The 16762-nt window shown below is 46.3% G+C and overlaps 1 protein-coding gene across 1 annotated transcript in view; it reads right to left on the minus strand.

Annotated features, from left to right (window-relative positions):
- Positions 1-251: 251 nt before the first annotated feature.
- SLC17A9 (solute carrier family 17 member 9) overlaps positions 252-16762 on the minus strand; it is a 39226-nt gene continuing 22715 nt past the window's right edge. The window contains exons 9-14 of the mRNA XM_063459582.1: positions 15196-15283; positions 14819-14853; positions 14542-14657; positions 11377-11432; positions 11255-11284; positions 252-1244 (exon numbers count right to left, since the gene is read on the minus strand). Coding sequence (XP_063315652.1) covers positions 1087-1244; positions 11255-11284; positions 11377-11432; positions 14542-14657; positions 14819-14853; positions 15196-15283 — 483 coding nt within the window. The 3' untranslated portion in view covers positions 252-1086. The remainder of the gene's footprint in view (positions 1245-11254; positions 11285-11376; positions 11433-14541; positions 14658-14818; positions 14854-15195; positions 15284-16762) is intronic.

Here is a 16762-nt window from a genome sequence, read left to right on the forward strand (position 1 = left end):
ACTGTATAATATAGTGGGCGTGGGGTACATTACAGTAGGTACATTACTGACTGTATAATATAGTGGGCGTGGGTATATTACAGTATGGATATTACTATGCACTGGACGAGAGGGGTATATTACAGACTGTATAGTATAGTGGGTGTGGGGTATATTACAGTATGTATTACTGACTGTATAATATAGTGGGCGTGGGTATATTACAGTATGGATATTACTATATTGCACTGGACGAGAGGGGTATATTACAGTAGGTACATTACTGACTGTATAATATAGTGGGCGTGGGGTATATTACAGTATGGATATTACTATGCACTGGACGAGAGGGGTATATTACAGACTGTATAGTATAGTGGGTGTGGGGTATATTACAGTATGTATTACTGACTGTATAATATAGTGGGCGTGGGGTACATTACAGTAGGTACATTACTGACTGTATAATATAGTGGGCGTGGGTATATTACAGTATGTATTACTGACTGTATAATATAGTGGGCGTGGGTATATTACAGTATGGATATTACTATATTGCACTGGACGAGAGGGGTATATTACAGACTGTATAGTATAGTGGGTGTGGGGTATATTACAGTATGTATTACTGACTCTGTAATGTACTGGACGGACAGACTGTATAATCTAGTGGACGGACAGACTGTATAATATTAGAAATGTTACAGATTTTGTACAGTGAGGTTTGTGTATATTACATTCTATATTACACACACATACAATCTGCTATACATAGTTCATTATGTAAATCACTATTCGACTTTGTGAATAATATACTATAGCCACATATTAAACATGGATGTAAAATAAATAAAATCTTCACATAAATAAAATTGGCACTTTTACAGTAAGACACTCTGCTGGCTCCTCTGTAGTTTTTCCCACAGTTGTGATAGTCTTCCGGTAGCTACTGACAAAATAGTGAATTTAAAATGGCTCAGATATCCACTGAATACACAGTCACCAAAGGGTTAATATATTGTCTTTTACTGAAAGTTTTGTAGGTGGCGAGCTGGCACGCCGTGGCAGGGTTAAAGCCAGGGATATCGCCCTCCTGTCCTTCTCCATCTAGACCTGAACCACTTCAGTGTCCATTCGCTCTGATTTGGCAAATTCCGTGAAAACCAATAAACCGATGACATTCACCACCACCACTAGAAGGAACATGGGATCCCAGGAACCGGTGGTCTCCATGAAGTATCCAGACAGGTAAACCCAAATCACGCCTGCGAGGGACAGAGAGGGTGCAGAGTTATATACAACAGTCATTTCTCATTAAAGAAAATATAAAACGGGTATGAATAAGCCGATACAAGGGGGGTGGGCGGTGCCAGCTTGCTCCCCCATGATGTCACAGCTGTTATCATTCATACTATTCTTTAATCCGCACATCGAGACAAACATGCTTACCCAGGATTCAAGGGGTTAAATATCCTTTTAAAGGATTGTTGGCTGAATAAAGTTTGAATTCAGTGATAAGATCGCACTAAAGAAAACCTTTTAGGTGTTTTCAATACACGATTTTCAGCAATTTATTTAATTAGTTCCCCACAAAATCTGATTTTTTATGTTTAATCCTCTAACATTGAAAAATACATTATTCAAAATGACAAATGTATTAATAAACATTTGAAAAAACTCACAATGACAGTTCTGCTGCCAGTATCTCTCCAGCCATCTAAACCAGCAGCCTAAGAATAGTCACTAACCATCACTAACATTAAAGCAACCACTAACCAACAAATCACTAACCTAAGAGCAACCACTAACCAGCAATCACTAACCGAACAGCAACCACTAACCAACAATGACTAAGCGAACAGCAATCACTAACCAATAATCTCTAAGCTTACTTATGAAGAAATTACTCACATTTTCGCACTGCGGTTCCTATCATTTTTGTGCATGTCAGCTCGATTTGCGCTTTCTACAGAGATTGTGTACTTCACAAACTATCAGTGCGGCTGCCACAGGTTGCAGAGTGCCCCAGATTGCTCCAAAAGGGCTTAATAAAGAAGCCAAGAACAGGCCCCACAGGCCAATGAACACCACTATATCCATCAATTATTGGAGCTTTTTGGAACATAGACAGCAATTGTTGCTTTTTGGAGGGGGGAGGGAGGTTCCTTTCCTGCCTTTTTTTTTTTTTTTAAATTCTTTATTTATTATAAGGTTACAACATAACATACATCAGTAACAATTTCAATAGAGACCATTAGGAGCACGATAAGGCGGGCATAAAGACATATAGTTTGCAAACGAGTATATTATTAACATAGCATAACCTATTGCGTTAGGTAAGTCAGATTGTGTTTCCGCCCCGACGTGCCACCCAGGTTCAAGGTGTTCCACCTTAAAAAATTTTTAATTGTAAAACGAGAAAAGAGAAAAGAAATAGACTCGGTTGGTCCAAACGCCTGATACGAAGTAACCAGGAGGACGTGATGACGGCATCTGTTGAGCTTTGTGGTATTGAAGTATGTTTCCCCACTCCCACCTCAAGGGAAAGGCAGCCTCAGTAAAGGTGCGGTTTAACCATTTTAAGCTCCGGCAGTAATAGCTCCGTGGAGGTAGTGTGAGGATTGTGCCGTCAGATAGTGGGGGATATAGGGACCATATGGAGTCAATAGTGGAAATGTAGCGACAGAAAGATAGAAAGAGGAAGGGGGGGGGGGTGGTAGGGGGGATCAGGAAAGGGTTTTAGGGGGGGGATGGGAAGGGAAAAGGGGGTGCCGGGACCCGTCAGCTCTTTTGGACATTTAAGTATCAGTACCCGGGGGCATTGGATGGACCCAGTTTTGATGGCGGAAAGGCGAGTGACATTGGTGGGGTATCTTATAGCTTGCTAATTTCCGGGTCGGGTCCCCATACTTCTGTACAGGAGAGAAAAGTCAGGAGTATCTACCGGTGCAGACCCGTCGGGGGGGGTGGGGCGGTGGGGGATAAACCCACTCCCGCCCTCTCAACCGCCCATCCCGCTATCTATCCATGGAGCCCAAACCCTCTCAAACTTCGCATGTGTGCCTCTGACCTTGGCCGTCAGTTTGTCCATTAGGAATGTATCTTTAATCTTGTGTAGGACCATGTTTAGTGGGGGGGTAGTATTTTGTAGCCACAGTTGTGCTAGGGCTCGTCTAGCTGCCAAATTAATTTTATGAATTAGTAGCTGTTCCGTTCTGGACCAGCCTTCCATAGGCCTGGCCAGAAGGAAGACCCAAGGGTCCAGGGTGATTTCTCTATCGAAAATAGTCTTCAGTACCTCTGCTATCTGTTTCCAGAATTGCTGAATCATCGGGCATTCCCACCACATATGCATGTAGGTTCCTTTATTGCCACAACCTTTCCAGCATAAGTCTGTGGGGGTTCTACGCATCCTATGAAGTTTAACCGGAGTGGTGTACCACCTAAACATAGTCTTGTAGGCTTGTTCCTGCATGGAGACACATACCGACGAAGCCGCAGCGGCCTCCCAGATATCCTGCCAGTCCACCCCTTCAAGCTCTTCGCCCAGATCGGCCTCCCACTGTGCTACGTAGGTGAGTGCTCCCCACTCCGATGTGGAGGTACTTAAGTGAGCGTATAAGGCAGTGATAAGGCCTTTCGGGAATTGCTCCTTCAGGCACATGTTCTCGAAGTATGTAGGCGGTGTTAATGCTATAGCCCGGATCGCTGGTGTTTGAGCGAAGTCTCTAAGCTGCAGATACCGGAAGAAGTCAGAGGGGCGTAAAGTCGCCCTAGTCTTTAGTTCCTCAAACTGAATTATCGAGCCATCTTCGTATAGATGACATAGACGTTTGAGTCCCGTGCTTTCTATGCCCCTAAAGTCCCCAGCCGTCAGCCCTGGGCTAAAGGCCGTATTTCGTAGGTAAGGAGTTAACGGGGAGGACTGCGTGGAGAACCCGTATTTAAGCGATGTAGCATCCCAGAGTTTTATAGAGTTCGCAATGGCCGGGCAGTGGATGTGTGGGAGTGGTCTGTTGGCCTTGGGGACCCACATAAAGAATTGGGGGATGTCGGGTCCCATGAGGGATGATTCCAAATCCACCCACCTCCTTTCGTTCGGAGGAGAGTGCCATAACGCTATTTGCGTAAGCTGGGCTGCCAAGTAATAGTAGTATAGGTTCGGTAGGCCTAGTCCGCCTCTAGATCTTGCCCTGTATAGAATATTTCGAGATACTCTGTGTTTCTTGTTTTGCCAAACAAACTTCCCTATGGCTTGCTGGAGCGAGCCCAGGTCGGACCTAGTCAGTTTGAGCGGCAGAGCTTGAAATAGGAAAAGGATCCGTGGGAGCACGTTCATCTTCACCGTGTGGATCCTACCTATCCAAGAGATCGGTTTATCCTGCCACCTGTCCATATCCGCTATTAAGGTGCGGATTAAGGGTGTATAATTCTGTTGGTGTAGGTGGGTCGGGTCCGCTGTCAGCCGAACCCCTAGGTACTTGATATTGTCTCTGGCTATAGGAATCTTATATGTCTCCCTTAGGTGTTCCACGTCAGAGTCGCGCATATGGATCGGGAGAGCGCTTGATTTGGTGAGATTCACCTTATAGCCGGCAAGCCTGCCATAGGAGTCCAACACCTCCATCAGAGCCGCCATCGAAGCCCCTGGTTCAGTCAAGGTCAGCAAGACGTCGTCCGCAAAGCCGGAGACCACGTATCGCTGGCCTCCGATCTGAATTCCTTTAATTTCCTGAGTGTCACGTATTGTTTGCAAAAGGGGCTCCAACGACAGAGCGAACAGCAGTGGGGACAACGGGCAGCCCTGCCTCGTTCCATTGCTTAAACTAAATGGTATAGTTTTTGACCCTGCTATCCGAACCCGCGCCTGCACGTCGGTATACATTGCCCCAATTGCAGTCAGGTAGGTGGCCGGAAGGCCAAAGTGCCGAAGGACTTCAAATAGGTAAGGCCATTTGACTCTGTCAAAGGCCTTTTCCGCGTCTAGCGACAAGAGCAGCGTTGGGATCTCTTTATCTACCTGTCTCCAAATGAGGTCAATGTTACGTCTAGTATTTTCGAATAATTGCCTACTAGGAATAAATCCCACCTGGTCTGGATGGATTAGCTTTGTGAGGAAAGGGTTCAATCGGGTAGCCAGGATCTTAGCCAGGATTTTTGAGTCGTGATTGATTAATGAGATTGGGCGAAAGTTCTCCGGAACTGAGTCATCTTTGCCAGGCTTGGGTAGCAACACCATGTCGGCCAGAGACATGTCCCTGTCCGGAGTGCCGCCCTCCATAAGGTCATTAAATAAGGTCTCTAAGTGGGGTGTAAGTTCGTCACGAAAGATTTTATAGTAGCTACCTTCGAAGCCATCCGGGCCCGGAGCTTTGTTACCCTTCAGAGCGGTTATTGCCGCGTCAATTTCTTCGGCCGTGATCCGCGTGCCGAGGATCGCGGAGTCCTCCCTCCCTAATCGTGGAAGAGTCAATCGAGACAAGAATTGCTTAGTTTCCTTGGTGTCACGTTGACGTGTCGCCTCGTCGTCGTTCGAATGGTTGTAGAGATTGGAAAAGTAGCTTGTAAAGACCTGAGCTATGTCGGTGGGATCTGTACAGTTCCCACCCGAACTGTTTTTAATACTCGTTATATGCGAGTGGCCCTGTCTCGGGCGAAGAGTTCTGGCTAGCAGTGTGTCCATCTTATTAGATTTTTCATAATAGGTCCTCTTGGACCACATTATAGCCCTGGCCGTGTCGTCCAAGAGTGCCTCGCGGACCGAAGCCCGCAGGTCTTGTACGCCCGTTAGTGTAGTAGGCGACGGGGCAGCCTTGTGTTTTTCCTCGGCCCGTCCCAACGCTTCTAAGAGAGATGATATTAGTTGCGATTTGCGCTTTTTCTTCAGTGTGGCTTCGCGAATCAAGATACCGCGGATAACCGCCTTGTGGGCGGCCCACACCGTGGCCGGGCGGAGGCCTGACTCTGTTTCCCTAGTAAAATATTCTGACATTTCCTTCCGAACTACGTCCACCACTGCCAGATCTTGTAGCAAAGAAGTATTTAACTTCCAGGACCATGGGGACGCTACGCATAAGTTGTCCAAGGTCAGTGTGACCTCGGCGTGGTCGGACCAGGTGATAGAGCCGATCGTGGCGCCCGTAACCTTTGACGCCGAGTGAGAGTTCACTAAAAACATATCGATCCTAGAATAGGTGTCGTGGGGTGTTGAATAGAAAGTGAAGTCGCGGTCTGCAGGATGATGTGCCCTCCAGATGTCTAAGAGGCCCGTCCGGAGGATAAAGGACTGGAGAATCTTATCTTGTCTCCCTCTTCCGTGTGATCGCGGGAGGCCGCAGCCCCGGCTCCGGTCTGCGGCCGGGCACGGGGCGGCATTAAGGTCGCCACCCACAATCACCATTCCGTGTGGTAGATCCTGTACCAACTGGGCCATAGCATCCCAGAATTCAGTAGAGGGGTCATTAGGGGCGTAGATATTCAGAAAGTGAGTCGTATGGGAGTATAAAGTTCCTGACACCAGTACAAAGCGGCCTTTTGGGTCCGCCTCAACTTTCCCCACTTTAAAAGGGCACCTGTGGTGTATAAGTACCGCTACACCACTACGTTTGTTCAGTGCCCTGGCCTCGTGGACAGTCCGGAACACATGATCTTTTAGTGCGAATTTCGCTGACGCTGGAATATGTGTCTCCTGCAGGAATGCAATGTCCGTGTTTAACCGCTTAAGATCTCTGAACATAAGGCGACGCTTGTTCGGAGCATTGAGGCCCTTGACATTCAAAGATATTAATTTCAATGGCATCGCGATAGGGAAAGGGTAATGCGTATTTTACGTGCCGGGTCCCCCAGGGGTCCCTGCGTATATTGCGATGAGGTTATCAAAAACATAGAGCGGCAGTATGGGTCTCGCCCACTGTGTCCGCGTGGCATGTAGCATGTACGGGTACCTGCGTCCCCCTTGAGGGCGTAAGGGAGGGCGAGAGGGAAGGGGGGGAGGGAGAGGGAAGAAAGCGTAGAAGCATAGAAAGGAGAAGGTATAAGAAAGAAGAACAAGCGAGAGAACTTTCGCCTGGGCTTACCCATTGCCAGGACAACTTGGGGTGTATACTGAGGTGACCCCAGAGCACAAAAAATGCCCCAGAGTAGCCCAAGCATAGACCAACTGTAGTAGGCACCATAAGGTGCCCAAATTAATATATTGTGGACAAACACTTTATTTAAACAATCCAGGGGGAGCGGAGCTCCTCTACCCCAGAACAAACCCCAGCATCACCCATTGTCATCCCTAGGGGGGGGGGGGAGAGAGTGAGAGAGTATGGGTATTAGGCATATCTCCGTTGAATCGACCCCTCTCCCTAATTAGTAACTGGAGGTCTTATCTGGGGGCGCCCCGCGGGGCGAATATGTATACTTCGAAACATAATCCCCCTTAAACAGGCAGGGGAGCGGATACGCTCAAGTGCAGCTAAAAATAACCGAAAATAATAATACTGCACGTGGGAAATGGATATATTCAGGCGGCCCAGGCCCAGGATAGAGCTCCAGACCCAGTGGCAACAGTACCCATTGGTGACCCTCAGTATATAGTCAGCGGGCCGGATTAAGAGGGCGAGTGAGAAGTGTTGTGTTGTACCCACCCGCCCACCCAGACGAGGGGGGGGGGGGGGGGGGGGGGAGGGACGGACGGAGAGAAACAAAAATAATGCTGCACACAATGTAAAGTCAGTAAAACTCATAGATTGCTTCCCATGAGTACCGTGAGGCATAGATGCGACCTAGGCAACAAATGGGCCGCCAAAACACATCCCCCATCTTAAACGCTAGCATTCCCAGAGGCAGCAACCATAACGGGGAATAGACACACTTTAACATAGGGCAGGGGCTAGTAAGGGCCCCAGCAATCAACCGGGCACGTCACCCGCCACCCGCCGCCCCCTCGCCCGGGTTGGAACAATGGAACATGTAGGTATCAGGGAAACAATGAACAATGAGTAATGAGTAATGAACAATGAATGAATAAATAAGGGGAACAGTTTGCCGCTATGAGTCCTGCTGAGTCCGCAAGGGGGGTAAAAACGGGCCGGCTCGAGTCCAAAAAAATTAAGCATTCGCAGCCCACTACTGCATGTCAAGAGAGCGAGAGGGCCGGGGGAAAGCGTTTTCGTGAGTTAGTTAGTTAGTGGGGTGGGGAGATGATGGGAAACCTCACAGCCCTAGCCCACCCCAGAAACAGAACCCACCCGCAGAGGGGACAACGGTCGGACCATGGGAACCCCCCCCAAAATAAGAAAAAAAAAAGTTTAAAAAAGGAAAAAAAGGGGGGGGGGGGGTAGCAAAACATTACAAAAACATTATCAAAAAAGGGCCACCCTCCCAACTTGCAAGAACCCTCCCGGATCCGCTCACCACTCTGGGACACGTACAGCAGGGCTCCCGCCGCCGCCAGGACTCCGACCTCCTCATTCGCCCGCCGAAAGCCAGTCGCGTGGAAGAGGTGCAAGGACCTCCGTCGCTGCCACCGGAACCGTAAAGCCAAGAGGGATATCGATCCCCAAGCCTGTTAAGAAGGCAGTCGGGTCGCCATCAGGAGCGAGAACTCTAGTGCGGCCGTCTTTGAAAGCCAGTAAGCGGAAGGGATGGCCCCAGGCGTACCTAATGGAGTGTTTCTGCAATATTTCGGTAAGTGGGCGCCATTCCCGCCGACGCTGTAAGGTAGCAGGGGTGAGATCTTGGAACAAGGCTACCTCCACTCCGTTGTGCGTTATCGGGCGGCCCCTTCCACACCTCATTACGGCCTCTTTAGTTTGGAAAGAGAGAAATTTCACAATTACATCCCGAGGCCGTCTGTCATCGGCTCTCCTGGCCCGGAGAGCTCGGTGTGCCCTTTCGATATGCCATAGGTGGTCCGGTATATCAGGGAGAAGCGGGCGGAATATAGCCAACACAGTGTCGGCGAGGGAGCCCTCTCCATCTTGTTCAGGTAGGCCGCGAAGGCGAACGTTATTGCGCCGCGATCTGTTACCTAAATCCTCAATCGCCGATGTAGCCGCATGAAGCTGGGTTTTCAGGCTATTGATTTGGGCAGCTGCTTCGTTGTGGGCGATCACAGTGGATTCCATCCTGTGTTCCAGCGTCGTCGTCCGAGCACCCAAGGCCTGAATTTCCGCTTTGACCTCAGCGGTGTTGCGGACCATTTCGGCAGCCAGGTAAGTCCGCACTTCAGCCAGTTTAGCAAGTATCTGGCTGGCCTCGGGTTCTGCTCCCCCCATTGCCACGTTGCCGCCTGGGCTCGAAGGTGATCGCGGCGTATTTTGGCCGTCCCGGCCGCCATCTTGTGAGCTCAGGCGCATAGCTCGGGAGGCCGCAAATAACTCGGAGACTGTAGTAGCCGAGTCGGTCCCCTTCTTGGTCTGCCTCCTTGGGGCCTTCTTGTCCATCTTAGCTCCCTTACCGGAATATATATGTTTAAAGTCTGTCCGTGCAAATGTTAGCGATTGGCACCGTGGTTACAGCGGAGCTCTAGCCGAACACGTCCAGCTCGGCCGGCTGCAAACCACGCCCCCCCCTTTTCCTGCCTTTTTATCCACAAAATATAAAAATCAATTATTGTTCTACATTTTTAAAAAGCACACAGTATGTCTGTTTCGGAGAGTCTAACTACTTTTGGAAATATTTAACTATTTATATTACTCCACAACATTTGAAGAATATATCAGACCAACACTAGATATATAAATATTCATGTCGCTAAAAAGATTGTTAAAGGTTTGTCATATAAAAGTCCTCCGATTTCATCATTTGCATAGATTAATTACATGTATCTTCTTTTAGAGAAGTGATCCTTGATTAGATACATTTGGTTCTGAATGTCTTGCCAGACATTCCCTCAGTGCTACTTACCTTTAATGCTCTGACTGTATGTGTCGGATTACCCCTCGCCAAGATACAGTGTTCCTGCCATAAACCTGCAAGCAGATTCAGAGGCACTTGTGCACAGTATCATGGGTTTCCTAATTTACATCACATGCCAGGCTGTGCCTTCATTGCATTGTGTATTATACAAATCAATATGTTTTTACTTACCTATTGAGTAGAAAGATGGGGAGGAGACAGTCCAACTTAAAGTCGAACCGTCACTTTTAGTTAAACCAGATAGATAAAAATTACTTATTGGCTGAGCTAAAATGTTCCTAGAATGTTGTTTTGTTCTTTATATTTTAAGCTGGATGCTTTACCAGCCAAATATTTCAATAAATTAACTTAAGTAATGCTGTACACACCGCGCATGAGTCTGTAAGGCATGGCGAGACAGACTGCACATACAGAATTTCTTTGCTAGAGGCATGATGGGACTTCCGCCGCAACGGAGAAGTGCTGTGAAGGTAAGTGAGCCTTTTACCTACCAAGCCTGCTCTATTTACCCCAGGAAACAGCAGAGTAACACTTACTGGGGCGTTTAAGTCATCTTAGATCAGAAGCGCTATTAATCCTGACTGGCTGTAAAAATGCTTCGCAAAGTGAATTCACAATGTTTTTTCATTGTGCGTTTGGTTGTTCTGTTCAGCCAATCAGGAGTGTCTATCCTGAGTGCGTCGCTGTTAGCTAATCAGGAGTGTCTGCCCTGAGTGCGTCGCTGTTAGCCAATCAGGAGTGTCTGCCCTGAGTGCGTCGCTGTTAGCCAATCGGGAGTGTCTGTCCTCAATTCATTGCAGTTAGCCAATCAGGAGTGTCTGCCCTGAATTCATTGCTGTCAGCCAATCAGGCGTGCCTGACCTGAATGCATCGCTGTCAGCAGCCAATCAGGCAAATAGTCGGCATGCATTACTAATAACGAGTCAGGTATTTTGCAAGCCACCCTAGACTTGTTGTAATAGTACACTGTGCACCAAATTTCTGATCAGTTTTTTTTTTTATTTTATAAGTCTGATCGGTTACCAAAAACCATAGAACAGTCAGTGAAGTGTAATTTATTATTGCTGGCGCCCATTTAATATATTTTGTTATTCATTTCCTTAATTATGAATCCGTGGGACAGGAGGAGGACGACAAGGACCCAAACCCATAACGCCCATTACCATTGCATTTCGTAATAGCCAAATCAGAAGGCTTCACGTCATGGTCAGGTGACCACGTGTGGCAGAGAGGATGGGGTCTCCTTCAAGAGTAGCAGGAAACTTAAAGAGAATACAAAGAGACAGACAGAGAAAATGTGAGAAGATGTTGGAGATATTCAGTCCAACAACTTGCAAAAACCATGCGTGTGCCACTGTGAACTTACCAAGCAGAGCTCCACCAGTATTAGCCACACCTGGATGAACAAGAAACAAGCTGTTACCACCGTATACACTATAACCACATCCCATCCAACTTCTTGCAATGAGAAAATAGTCAGTTCCTTACCAAAAAGTAAACCAGCACAGGACGGGGCTAGATCCTGTACGTTCACAGTTACACCACTAGAGGGAGACAAAGAAACAGTGAAATTTGTAATGACATCAATTTAAACAACAGCAAGTGACCATAAATTTGTCATTAACTTGTTTTACTACTTTATAACATCGGGTTATATTACTACGTCAACCGGGTTCGTGCTGCTGCTCTCTCTAAAACACACAAGTAAATTGAAAAGTAATAAAAGGCTCATTGAAGAAAAGAAAGAGTGGACACAGGACGAGTAGACTGCGTGATGCTGAGTCAGTGATGTTTCACTGCGCTTTGGGTAACTTTAAGAATTGAGAATAGAACGATCTGTTTGTCTCTGAATGAGCAGGATAAAGCCGTGCTACTGATTAAAGATACATTACAGGAATTCTTAAGGCCCCCGTTATTGTAAAAAGTTAAATGGTATTAGTATTTGTCTTCACTTATTCTATAACTAATTTGGTTGTATATAGTGATTGAGCTTTTTCACTGTATATAGTGCTGCTTATTACATACGTTTATTACTATCAATTGTTTCAGCGCCATAATATTACTTGTGTGTTTTTTAGTATACCTCGCATGTTTACATCCCTTAGATTTCCACAAATGCATTTAGAGTCTTTCCATAACCCGAGAGGGGGACGGCTCAGCAGAATGTCTCCAATTTGATTTACAATTCTCATCTAACTCCTGATTTAGTGAAAAACGGTGAGTGAGGTTATTCGATTTTTATGTGAGATCCTATGGGAGAGCATTATTCCCTATTACGTGCCATGCTTCGTTAACGATGACCAATCGCAGCTCGCTGCAGTCATTATGGGCCGCCTTCCCAGCTTATGTCTCATTATTAGAGTAGTTTAACCCCTTAAGGACACATGACATGTGTGACATGTCATGATTCCCTTTTATTCCAGAAGTTTGGTCCTTAAGGGGTTAATAAAAACAAGGGCTTCGTCAGAGCTTAATGCTTGGCCCCTCTTGTACACCTGTCAGTGTCTGCGTTAACTGTCCAAATACTAACCTAATGATATGCTAAGTTGGACACCTAATGCAGTGTGGCAGGGTTTATGTAAATCCTCTCAAAACGTCTGACAAAAGTATGGATGACCACTCCCAATAGATTCTCTGCACCATAATCACTGCAATGAGCTGTAGTTCTTACAATACAGAGAGAATACTCCGTATCAGACTGCACAGATAAAGAATTCACATTATTTTGGTTATCCTCTTCTACCACTAGAGGGTGCATATCCAAAGCATTTAACCCAGTAATCCCTGCACTTCTCATTGTGTGTACTTCAAAGCTGTCCTCTGGCGCCACCACCAGGTCAGAATAATTTAATGCAATCTGTTTTAAACCGGCAATGTCACCCCCCCAAACTCCTCACTGACTATTTCATAATATTTCAAAGGTCTCTAATTTAGACTAATTCTTTTTGACCGCTCTGCCGCCTTGGTCACGGTTTATCATGTCATACTTCTCGAAACTCTTCAATCCCTCGGCCTCTGTGACTCTGTCCTCTCGTGGCTCTCCTATCTCGCCCAACGTTCGTTCAGTGTCTCCTTTTGCAATGACACCTCCTCCTCTCGTCCTGTCTCGGTTGGAGTCCCCCAGGGATCTGTTCTTGGTCCCCTTCTGTTCTCTATTTATACTGCCTCTCTTGGCAAACTTATTAAATCTTTTGGATCCCGCTACCACCTGTACCCCGATATATCTCTCCTCCCCTGATCTCTCCCCCAGCTGTCCTACAAACGTATCACCTGTTTCCTTTCATGCATCTCTGATTGGATGTCCTGCCACTTTCTAAAACTCGCTCTCTCTAAAACTGAGCTTCTAATATTTCCTCCTCGTAATACTGATCCTCCTCTTTCATTTTCCTTGCAGGTTGATGGTACCTGCCTCACCCCGTCCTTGCAAGCTCGCCGTATTGGTGTGCTCTTTGATCCTGGCCTCACCTTTGCACCTCGGATCCAGTCTGTTGCTAAAACCTGATGATTCCACCTCAAAAACATCGCCCGCATCCGCCCCTTTGTTATGCAAAATGGCGCTAAGGAGCTTGTTTATGCTCTGGTAATCTCTTACATTGAGTACTGTAATCCTCTCCTAGTTGGTCTCCCCAGGAGCCGTACTGCCCGCTACAGTCTGTAATGAATGCTGCCGCCAGACTGATTTCACACCTCACTCCTCTGTCAGTCCTTACACTGGCTTCCTGTATCCTATAGGAGTCAATTCAATATACTAACCCATACCTATAAAGAGCTAAACAACTCTAGTCCCTGTTATATTACTTCACTAATTCGTAGGCAAGGCCATTCTCGATCTCTTTGCTCTGCCTGTGACCTCCTCCTGCCCGCTACTCGCACCCTTACTGCTAACTCGCACTTGCAGGACTTCTCGCAGATGGCTCCTTCCTTTGGAATAGCCTGCCTACCCCTGTCAGACTCTCTCCTAGTCTTCAATTGTTTAAGAAGTCCCTCAAAACCAATCTCTTCAGAAACTCTCTCCTCCCAGAGTAACATCTATTTCACAAACCAATCACTTGCTCTCTCCTAAAGGACCACACTCCACTATCACCTACATTTCTGCTAGTTTACGACCTGCTTGATGCCCTTCCTATTGTGACTACCCCACCTCCTCTAGACTGTAAGCTCGTTTGAGCATGGTCCTCACCTACCTAACGCTCCTGTAACGTTCTGTAATTGTCTCTTTTTTTTTCACTCTTTTAGAATATTGTAAAGCGTTGTGGAATAAGTTGACGCTTTATAAATACCAATAATACACTCATTATGACTGTGTTGGACTTTCACTAAAAATTACAACCCAGTCAAGAAATATACAGAGAATGTGGGACTACTTTAACTCAGTATTTGTCCTCTGCTTGACTTTCTTTGCAGGGAATTGGCATAAGAGACAATACAGCAGTGATATCGGCACCAAAGAGGACCCCGCAGGATCAAGATGGTCGTGCCCGGGAGGGACAGGTTCAGGTAAGTAAACTTGCCTTTACATGTCCCCTTCCACCCCAACACCAGTTCCGATAGTGCTGCTTTAATACTGGTCTGTGACCCAAACACTTTCAAGAAGACTGTGTGCACCCATTGTCCAATAGTGTGAAGATGGGGATGGGCAGTGTGTTTACCTACCTGTGGTTAAAGGTCTGCAGTCCCACTGCCAATGAGGCAAACAAGATGGCTTGCCAATAGGCATCTGTCTGCCCGAGACCTAACACGAAGAGGCTGGAGACTCCCATTCCGAACATCTGGGAAGTAAAACAACAATCACATTGGGTGAGATAACGGGATCTTTCCCTTGGACATCGACATCTGGCAAATAAGGTTTAATCAACCATGATATGTGCGCATGCGGCTAAATACCTTCCTCACCCCATGGCCCTCAGACCGTTATATTCATTGGTCTTACCTGCATGACCTTCCGAACCCAGACAGTTTTATAGCCTGAAAGACAGAAAATACATGGTTTATAACATTACAGAAATTTTAGGTACTTTTCATGAAGTATCTATAATTTGTGGGTTTGTGGGAGGGAGGGGGAGAAGATGTGTCTCAGAATTTGAGAAAAAAAAAAGTAATAAAGATTTTAAGTGGCAGAACTGTAGACAGCCACATTTTCTATTAGCCCGACCTGCTCAACCTGGGACCATCTAATCATTTTGCATTGAACATGCACAGAGCCCTCGTGCTACGAGGCTTCACATGCAGAGTTTAAATGATAACACACCAGGACTAGATTCACTAGTAGACAATCTATAACATACTCCTCTCGGATCGCTGCCTTACCCTTTGAAATAAGATAATCCGACAGGAATCCACTGAAAACCGCTGCAGGGATAGCAACAACCCACGGAACAACATTAAACACCCAGCCCTGGAGGGAAAATACAAATATGCACTTCAAGACTCAGCATGAGAAAAGGACAGAGAGCAGTTCGAACACAGAGACAGTTTCAGAAAGAGAGCAGGGGCAGTTAGATAACAGAAAGAGAAACAGAAAGAAAGTAGGGCAGTTGGAATATAGAGAGGAACAGATAGAGAGCAGGGGCAGCTAGAATACAGAGAGAGGGGGAGGAAGTTAGAAAACATTGCGCGCAGGAACAGCTAGAACACAGAGAGAGGAACAGGGAGAGAGCAGGGGCTGCTAGAATACAGAGAGAGGAACAGGGAGAGAATGTGGGACCAGCTAGAATACAGAGAGAGGAATAGATAGAGAGCAGGGGAAGTTAGAACATAGAGAGAGGAACAGATAGAGAGAAGGGGCAGCTAGAATACAAAGAGAGGAATCGATACAGAGCTAGGGCAGTTAGAATACAGCAAGAGGAACAGGGAGAGAGCAGGGGCAGTTAGAATACAGTGAGAGGAATAGATAGAGAGCAGGGGCAGCAAGAATACAGAGAGGAATAGAGAGCAGGTGCAGCTAGAATACAGAGAGGAATAGAGAGCAGGTGCAGCTAGAATACAGAGAGGAATAGAGAGCAGGGGCAGCTAGAATACAGAGAGAGGAACAGATAGAGCGCAGGGGCAGTTAGAATAGAGAGGAATAGATAGAGAGCAGGGGCAGTTAGAATACAGAGAGAGGAATAGATAGAGCGCAGGGGTAGTTAAAATACAGAGAGAGGAATAGATAGAGAGCAGGGGCGGTTAGAATACAGAGAGAGGAATAGATAGAGAGCAGGGGCAGTTAGAATACAGAGAGAGGAATAGATAGAGAGCAGGGGTAGTTAGAATACAGAGAGAGGAATAGATAGAGAGCAGGGGTAGTTAGAATACAGAGAGAGGAATAGATAGAGAGCAGGGGTAGTTAGAATACAGAGAGAGGAATAGATAGAGAGCAGGGGCAGCTAGAATACAGAGAGAGGAATAGATAGAGAGCAGGGGCAGCTAGAATACAGAGAGAGGAATAGATAGAGAGCAGGGGCAGCTAGAATACAGAGAGAGGGATAGATAGAGAGCAGGGGCAGTTAGAATAGAGAGGAATAGATAGAGAGCAGGGGCAGCTAGAATACAGAGAGAGGAATAGATAGAGCGCAGGGGTCGTTAGAATACAAAGAGAGGAATAGATAAAGAGCAGGGGTTAATTTCCACTAAGTATTTCAATCAGTAAACTATATTTAATGCATTTTTCACAGAAGCACAGCTGATGTTTAGTGATTGTAAAGTTAGAATGACCAGCATCATTTGCTAAGCAGCTGAACTATATACTGCAATATATCAATGTATCAGGATAGTTCTGTAAGATGTTTAACATATTCAAGGCAAATCAGTACAGTGTAAATGGTTAGGAATTCAAAGTTAACTTAAAATTTAGAGTTAAGATAACCAAACTGAAACCAATGCCAACTTGCAGTTT

The sequence above is a fragment of the Pelobates fuscus genome, chromosome 6 (genome assembly GCF_036172605.1).
Source record: "Pelobates fuscus isolate aPelFus1 chromosome 6, aPelFus1.pri, whole genome shotgun sequence".
NCBI classification, from domain to species: Eukaryota; Metazoa; Chordata; class Amphibia; order Anura; family Pelobatidae; genus Pelobates; species Pelobates fuscus.